Raw genomic sequence first — 9,660 nt, forward strand, 5'->3', positions numbered from 1 at the left:
GGAACTATTCAATTGTAAATTCTTATGGATAAAATCTGTATAGGTGGGTTTATGAACAACGGTGTTTGACATAAAGGGATCTTTCTTCTCCTTCACATGCTGTAGGTTTCTGAAAGGTTTCACTGTTACTGTAGAGTCAGATTACGTTTTAACATGGTGTTAACAGAAATTTCGGGGCTAGACCTACATATTTGCCTTTCTATATTGACACAGAATCTTAGAATCTCAGAGCTATAAAACAGTCTAATAGTGCTGCTTTTGTGCAGTATCCAGTATCTACATTTACAGAATGTGCTGTATAGATGTACAGAATCCGGAGCCATATGTACACAGTATGCACAGTTTTGTGTTGGACCAATGTTATTCTATTTTAAATATAAGCTCATTCAGAGATATGTGTCTTATTATTTTCAATCATAGAAGTTTTAATATTATAAATTGTTATACTTCAACATTCATTAATTCATATATTGGGTTAATAAATGCACTGCACAGCACAGACTCCTCTCCTGCTTGTTTTGTTTATTGTCACATATACATTTATACACTTTCCATACAAACATTATAATTTTCATATGATAATGCATACAACACACAAGGGCGTGTAATTCCCCACATAATAGCTTTTGACATTTTGACACAACCTAATACAAAAAAGCTTATACATACCAGCTAGCCAACCAGAAAAAGTAGTGTATATAAAGAACAATTCATTTCTATTGACTCTAATGTAGACCACCGTTTAAAACAAGAAAACAAAAAAACTATATTACCATTTAGACTAAAGTTATTGGCTAAGTGACGGCCGCTGACCTCTGACCGCTGCTTTATGGAAACGTGATGCCTATATGTGACACAGTCTGATCATTTGGTCTGCGTGTCAGCAACCAATCAAAATGTTCTGACTTTTCTTCTGAAACCACGGAACGACGTTTCAACGTTGTTGAGAATCACAATACAAACTCGTTAGTCAAGTCAAAATACTGCAACGAAATAGATTGGGTGAGTAATCCCCACTGATACCTAATAACACTACTTTACATTGTTAGCAGGCTCACAAAACAAGCTGTGTTAGTTGACTAGCGATGCAGAAATGTATTCACATTTTTCGAAAGAAAAGTCAGATCATTACATCGGATCCCGACATGAGGACCAAATGATCAGACTGTGTCACATATAGCAGATACTGAGGCCCTGACCCTGAAAGCTGTGACCATGAGATCCAGCCCTTTGTCTGCTTGATGACGTGCCATAAAATACAGTTGTTTCACTCTAGCCGGTGAAGTTGTGCCCATCAGAGGCTCCGCATGGTGGCTTGTCTAAATCCGTTGGTTGGATGACGGAAGAGAGGGTTTCCTGCCTGTGTTGCAGTGGTCCGTGGCTGTGATGGCTCGCTGGAACGCCTCAGTTGGTTGGTTGACCCTGCAGGGGTTAGATCAACAGAGGTAAAACTCAGAGAGTTTGGGGAGAGGAGAGTCCTCCCAATCATCCATTCAGGAAACGGTCAATACCCACCACTGCATCCTCCCTTAGACATGACCCATCATGTGCTCAATCTGCTCGACTCTCCCTGTGATGTCGGCTAGTGAGAACAGTCAAGGCTCGTTTTCTTCATGGTAGGTAATTCGGGATAAGCTCAACAATTATTAGTAACAAGGTTATTGAAATGAACAAAAACTAGTTGTGATGTTATTTTACTACTTCTACAACTCATCCAGTTGACATACCAGAAACCAGCATATATACAACTTCCCAAATAATTTCAAGGTTTAGATGTATTTCAACCCATTCCACCCATTCCGCGCTCGGAATGATCCATTAGATGCTTTATAAAGGCGTACCGGTGGCCAAGTCTTCACATACTGTAACAGAGGGTTGTTATGGTATTATCGTTTCCAACTGTGTAAATCATCTGAAAGGATATGTCTGGCAGTGAGCTCCTGGAAGGCCGCCAGCGTTTGCTTCTGGAAGGCCAGCCTGGCCTCACACGTACAGGGGTCTTGCACCACCACCTCCGCCTTTACCTCTTCATGTCAGAATGGAGCAGGATTTCACATTAGTATTACAGATTATACACATAAGCATAAACACACAGAAGACCCCCACCACTCAATAACTCTCAGCTCATCTCAGTACACTCTTCAGTCTAATACGACTGTACAAAAGCATAGTAGAACATACAAAATCCCAAAAGCCTTTCTGGGCTTGCAACATTTTGCATTTTACCTTTGATATTAGTTGCTTGGCTCAGCTGATACCTTTGATATTAGGAGAGCACCCCAAAACACATCCCTTATCTATTTTAGTCTTGCTCTTGAATGAGTAGAACCCACAAACCTTCCCTTTTCATTTGGATTCTCTGACAAATGGACCACAGAGTGAGGTATGTTCCATTTGCATGGCCAATATCGGCAACATGAAATGCTATGACAACGTCGCAGTAACGTTGAAGCAGCTCTGCGAGTGTGTTACAAATTGTCCGGCAAATGGAACACCAATGGTGAATCAAGAAGAAATTGATTGAGCACCAGTTGGATTTAGAGTTGAGATAAGCCTTGCCTCCTTGCCATTAATGTTCTGCTTAGAAGCAAATGTTTTAGGAATCTTCACTATATTCATAATGCCACCATCCCACTAATATCAAGGGGTCAATCCATTTATGATACATTGGACAGATAACTCAACGTCATAACCACAGAAGCCTACAGCTCTTACGTTTCAGGGCACACGTTTTCTTGTCCGTGTTCAAGATATAGCCCTTCCGGCACTTGCAGTAAAAGGAGGAGATGCTGTTGACACATATGTGTTCGCAGTCGTGTCCCATGGCACAGGGGTCCGGACCTGGAATAAGCCGGGGTTAAGGAGGTGGAGCTGTAAGCTAGCAGCATTAGTACAATTTCATAGGCTAGCTGCTAGCATCTTGGCCTGTTAGCGTCTGTAAGCATTCTGTCTATCAAACGGCACCTTAGTTTGTAAGAATAACATAGGCTAACAGACATACATTTATAAATCATACTTACCCAACTATCTGTTAATAGCGGCGTTGGACATTTGCAATCATATACTGTTGTAACCCAAGATGGCAGTTTGATAGTAGCTAATTACCTTAAGTACAGATAACATAACAAATTGAACTACTGTTTTCTACTTACATATTTCTGAGCGTAATATATATTTCCATAGCCATGTTTGATGAAATTGTAAAAGCAAATGACACTTGTATTGTCTGAGTTTAAACAGCAATGTTTGCAAGCTTCAAAGAGATGTATGCAAGTATATCAATAATAACTATTGACATGGTGCCAGCAGGACACTGCATACTCACATAAGGATAATGTGACTGGGAAGCTGCTTAATATATTTACATATTAAAAACAATTGAATATTAGAAGAAAAAACAGACTAACATTTCATGACTCCGATAATCATAAAGGATACATTTACTATACTTTTTTTTTTTTTTTTAAAGCTTTAAAATATCAGATAATGTCAAGCAAAGCAGAGGGGTTGACAGATTCAAAGCAATCTCTTTATGCTGATGCTTCTTTTTTTTCCATCAGTCAATCCTTACCATAGTTACCTCTCAATCATATTGCACTTGTTAAAGGACCATTCTGTCTATAATTCAATACAATGAACGGCCTGATTTATGTTCACATCATTTATGAAGAATGGCTTAAGCAAATCGGCCAAAAATACTTCTGGTGCTTTGAAATCTATAGCAAGCCCTTTTACCATGTCATCCCTCAGGTGCTTCTAGTCCCAGAGTATCCTCTACACCTGCAGGCTATGTCTGGCTGCAATGTCATTTCTAGCTTTGGTCACTGTGCACTTCACTCTTGAAAAACCAGATATAATCAGATGGATCATGTAATTTGCCAATGTAAGATTTTAAATTAACACAATAGGGTAGCAAAGATGTTTAAATTAACACCTGAAGACTCAACTACCTGTTAGTCAGGTAGATCCAGCCTGATCATATAGGCAGGTCACTTCTGTTTCACTTCACATATCCGTCTGGCAAAAACACAAGCCCTTGGAGAACTATGGAGATGGCTTGGCGTGTTGGTTAGGGTTTCTGATTGTTGTCCCCCACAATGAAATCAGGGAGGAATCTGTTGATCTGTCTCTGTGCATTCGTGTGTTATTTTCTCACAAAAATTCTCATTTCAGGAAAATGTTCACCAAAACTTGGGTGAATGATGCGTCTTGCCATAGTACCGGTATTTACAAAATTACACAGATTGGCTGAAGGGATAGTGGTAAACAACTGAAATTCGAAAATTACACTGATTGGCCTGAGGGGGGTGCTATAGAACCAATTCACACAATTCGGCGCTACATAATTTGGTGGGGACAACATGTTTACTGTAGACTTGTTTGAAGATAGAACATTGTTTTTAAGCCACGCCCCTTAGACTCAAAGAGGAAGAATGTCAGACTGATATGTGAAGTGAAACAGAACGGTGAACGTAGCGGTCAGGTTGAGTCCCATCAGACTAGTAGACTTTATTTTTAAAATATAATTTTCTCATTTTCTTTCTTTATAAAGCTCTCATTGGCACAGCACCAGAATATCTGAAATATATTTTGGTAGCATATCAGCCCAATAGACCTCTCAGGTCTTCTGACGCTGGCTTGTACAAAAGAAGAGATTTTGTGAGGCTGCATTCTCATTTTATGCACCCAAATTGTGGAATGCACTGCCAGTTTACATTAGGGATGCAACCTCAGCAAATATGTTCAAGTCAAGACTAAAAAACTAATATTTTTAATATTGCCTTTAAATGACTAAATAATTAAATGATGATTATATAATGATTAAAGCACTTTGAGCTGCAACGTTTGCAGGAAAAGTGCTATACAAATAAAGGTTATTATTATTATTATTATTATTATTATTATTATTATTATTATTATTACTACACAACTAGGACTAAAACCAAGAAGATTGTTCTCCTCCACCCAGCTCATTCCCTACCGCACAGCGTCGCCCGAAACTTGGAGTGGAGCTTCTCGATGACGCCGTAGGTCTCGACGTAGAAGACGTGATCGTCCAGGGGGTTGCTGGCCATCTGCTGCAGGGAGCGCATGTCGGCCCGGTCCACTCCAACGGCGTAGATCTCGATGCCCGACCCGCGGGCGGCCGCGGAGACCTCCTCCACCTGGTCTTGGTCCTGAGGCCGCCCGTCCGTCACGATGATGGCCACCTTGGCGAAGTTTTTGGAGGGCGGCCGCATGCCCGCCAGCTCGGTGAACGCCTCGTTCATGGCTGTCTTGATGGCCAGGCCGGTCATGGTGCCTGCTGCCAGCGGCTCGATGCGGGTGATCGCCTGCTTCATGTCTTGCTTGTTGAGGTGGGATTTGAGCAGGAACTCGATCTTCACGGTGCTGGCGTAGTTTACCACCGCCACACGGGTGGCGTCCGGTCCCACGTCCAGGTTTTCCACCATGTCAGCCAAGAAGATCTTGACCTTCTCGAACTCGCCGGGCCGCACGCTGCGGGAGCTGTCGATGATGAACACCAGGTCCATGGGGCGACTCCTGCACTGAGAGTCTGTTGTCCCTGGTGGCCAACCAGAAGCATTGCAGCTCTTAACAAGCTGCTATATACCCAGTTTTTTCCATATATACACAATGATGCACACATAGTTTGTTGACAGAAAACACACATTATGTATATTAGTTCCATGAGACAGAGTTATAAACAATAAAGTTAAACAAAAAGGAAACCGTTGAACGTTATGTGGGGGAATGTACAATTCTGGGTTCCTTGAGAGTCAAAGGATGAGAAAGTGGGGTTCAGAAGGCCATGAATTGTACAGAGTTTCAGTGGTTATGAAGGTAAGACTGTGTAGAGGTTAGTTACTACAATATAATATGCCTGAAATTGAGACATACTGTATTCTTTCACAGACCAATGAACTTCCAATTTGAATAATTCAGCAGAGACACTTGGCATTTCATACTGTTCCTGGTGCCCTTCTTGAAAAGATGTGGAGCCCTATTAAACTGGAAACCAGTTTCAATAAGTCACAAATAATACTTTTCTAGTGAGAGAGCATGTTATGTATAAATCAATATGCAGTTTGGTTCATTGTTTTTGTTAAACTTTGAACATAATTTGTGAGTGATTAAATAGAGCCCAACATAACATGTGACTTTTAAAAAGATCTGTAGTGACTTATTTTTGTGTCCAGGCTATGTGACTGACTCTTAGTATTAGTAGAGGCCTGTATGTATATCACTTGTAAAAATAAAAACAAAAGAGAGAGCTGACCTGGAAAACTTCAACGTTTGAATGGTTGGATTTGAAGGAAAACCTGGCTGCAGAATATTCTACCTTGCTCCACAGCACTGACGGTGGTGACGAGGCCGCTTGGGGTACTGACCGGTAGCGTCGGCGGTGGGGGAGTGGTGGTCACCACCGGTGGCAAGGTGGTCGTCACTGGTGGCAAGGTGGTCACTGGTGGTGTTGGAAGTACAGTGGGTGGGTAGACCACGGGTGGAGGTGGGACTGTAGGTTTGGGATGAACCATCGGCGTGCACGGGCCTTTGAATTTGTGATAGCTCACCGGTGGGAATGGACCTTTAAATCGGTGGTGGACTATGGGAGGAGATGGGTCTTTGTGTAGGTAGTTGTACACCAGCGGTGGCGATGGTGCTGGCCCTTTGAATCTGTGATGATAAATCACAGGTGGTGAGGGGGCAGAGGGTCTGTGGTAAGCCACGTGTGGGTATAGAGGGACAGGTCGATGGTAAACCACCGGTGGGGGGATCCGTGGTGGCTGGTGGTGGTGGTAGTGATAGCCTCTATACCTGTAATCATTGCCGTGAACTTTGGGCCACCAGAAAGGAGGAGAAGCGATAGAGCTTAAATTAGTACGTTGAAGTCAGTGAACGGGAAAGATGTGTGAGTCAGTAACCTGTATGATGTAGTTATGATTTTATGTGTGGTGTGTTGATGTGATAATGAACTGCCTTCTTTATCAGCAGTAGAATACTTGTTATTAGTTGAAGCATGAGAGATATTTTCAGCTGGTAGCCGCTTGGCTCGTTTCGAACAAGCCGTAAGAATATGGCACTTGTGAAACGCTATTACTGTAAGTTGTGAATGACTTCCATGCTTGTTGTATTGTTGTACAGTTCCATGGAACATGTTGTGTTACACCATTAGCTGATAGTCAACATTAGTTTCATTGTTTAACCAACAATAGAAATATCATCATCAAATACAATTTGACTGACAGTTCTAAAATGTTATGTTTACACAAAAAAATATTTATCTAAAATGGATATGTTATTCTATGCCTTACTTAGGACTTATGGGCTGCACATCAATACAGATGATCCAACATTTGTAAACAATTACTGTCCATTTCCAAATGTTCACTAAGGAATGCCCTATACACTGAAAAATACACTGAGAAATATGGCTTTATTCACTTCGAAATAATTAGGACTACGTGCTATTATCAGCTAATAATATAATCTATAGACGCATCATTTTATTTATGAAGTTATTTTCATACATACATGAAATGTAGCTGATCAAGTAATTTCCATACATGCTTAAATGTGAAATGTGGCTTAACAGGTGCCGGCCAATTCAGTTGTGGTTGTTAATTAGTGTTATTAAATACTAATAGAAAGCTGTACGGGGATCGACACCTTTCTATGTAAACTTACTTGAAGGATCCAGCGTCCTGTGAGGTGGCCGGGCAACATTTCTGCCTTGCGCGTAACTTTGAGCCGAAATCTGCTGCGGCTCCAATCCGTTCCTGTAGGTTGAAGATACATCGGACACCAATAGGGAGAAGCAACAGACGAGACTTCGGAATAAGGACTTCATTGTGCTCAAGTTCTTCTCACGCTGTTACAGTTCTTGCCTCCAGTCTCCACAAGAGTGAAACTCATTTCCCAAAGGGCCCCTGAGAGCACATTTGAGCACCGCTGACCAAAGCACGTGTAAAAGTATTGTCCAATCCAGATGATATGCACGCACGCGGGCGCGCGCGCGCACACACACACACACACACACACACACACACACACACACACACACACACACACACACACACACACACACACACACACACACACTTTCGGTGGGTCTCGTCGAATTGGATGATATAGGGCAGGCCATGCAAACCAAATATAGCTAGTGTCGATAAAAAGACACTAGGATTGGAAATGTATAGTATATAATATACATAATTTACATTAACATTTACATTTTGGGCATTTAGCAGACGCCTTATTCAATACATTTGACTAAGCAAGTGAATCATCAATCCACCAGTCGTAGCAGGAAGAATAATCCAGCTCCGGCCCGGGGCCATTGGCAGTCTCTGTGATAGAGGAAGATTTTTCCTTCCATCACCTTCTTCTAAACCTAGACTATTTTTAAAAACATTTTTTGTATTAATTAGTAGGCTAAAAAATATTGCACTTCACTGATGGCTGGTGGTTGTCAAATTCAAGGCCTACGTAATTATTAAATGTATTTAATTAATTCAAGAATAGGTAGGCCTGAATATTTCGAAAACAAAATGTCTTTGAACTCTTTTTAAATTCTCAGCAGCTGCATACACGTCGATGGTACCCACATCTCTCCAAGTGGTTAGAAATAATCATCTATTTTTCATTGACACGAGATGGCGCAATATCCAAAGGTTACCACATATGCGAATTATTCGTATTGACGTATAAAGTTAAAGTAGACCTACGTAATGCGCTACAAATCTGTAGGCTAAGGCTAGTATTATTATAATCATTTCTAATCATTTTATCTCTAATGACGCACATAATTCAGAGGTTTTTCTAGGCCTTCCTATACAGACCTGATTATAGGATTATGGACGTTTTTCACAAATTGGGAAATTTCGGATTAAGACAGTTTCCAAGCCATTAACCAGGAAAAACTGCATACCAGATCCCCTGAAACAATGTTCTACAAATCACTCTTTATTCCTTGGATACATTACGTTTTGCTTTTGTCAGAGAGAGCTCTTCTTTAATTCAGATACCATCTGTCAACTACAATCTGAGATCAGGTATCCTGTCAACGTGTGTCCCTGTCAGATATAGTGTTCTCAATCTAACAGAAATAATGTTTTTAAGAGAAATCAAATGAAAATGATTGGAAAATAACTTATGACACCCAAAGCAGTTTCATTATGACGCTACTAATATCATGAAGAAATTATTTTTGAAAAATGCTTGGAAATGGAAATGGAAAGCAAAGACATAAGTAAGGCATCATCATTTTATGTTTTGCCTTTGATACATCTTAAAACCACAATTTCAAAAGGGGAAACGCTATCTGACAAGTGAAAACATATTGACACTGGTCGTGTTAATTGACAGTTGGTTAGGTTAGGACAGATTTAATGAGAGTTTATTTTCTTACATCTGGATTTCCCTTTATAGGCTAAAGATTCTGAGGAATGATCTAATTTGATTCAGTCAAGAACCTGCCCTGCAGGTTTCATACTGGATATCTGGGCACAACCTGGGGTAGTGATGGTCTAGTAGTGGATAGTGACTTCAAATCCCGCCTGAAACACCACCACTAGTGTGCCCTTGAGTAAGGCACTTCGCGTTCGCCCTCAGTTACTCCAGGGGGAATGTCCCTGTAATCTGTTATTGTAAATAGTT

General features: G+C 40.9%; 1 protein-coding gene across 1 annotated transcript; it reads right to left on the reverse strand.

Annotated features, from left to right (window-relative positions):
- Nucleotides 1–1,886: 1,886 nt before the first annotated feature.
- On the reverse strand, nt 1,887–7,852 carry LOC308152447 (transmembrane matrix receptor MUP-4-like; the record flags this gene model as incomplete). The annotated part of the gene is made up of 5 exons (XM_080525432.1): nt 1,887–2,026; nt 2,716–2,841; nt 4,982–5,566; nt 6,344–6,838; nt 7,690–7,852. 5 exons carry the CDS (start codon nt 7,850–7,852, stop codon nt 1,887–1,889), a joined length of 1,509 nt encoding a protein of 502 aa, XP_080381558.1.
- Nucleotides 7,853–9,660: the final 1,808 nt, after the last annotated feature.

This window comes from Nansenia antarctica, assembly GCF_963989245.1.
Source record: "Nansenia antarctica genome assembly, chromosome: 1".
Classification (NCBI taxonomy): Eukaryota; Metazoa; Chordata; class Actinopteri; order Argentiniformes; family Microstomatidae; genus Nansenia; species Nansenia antarctica.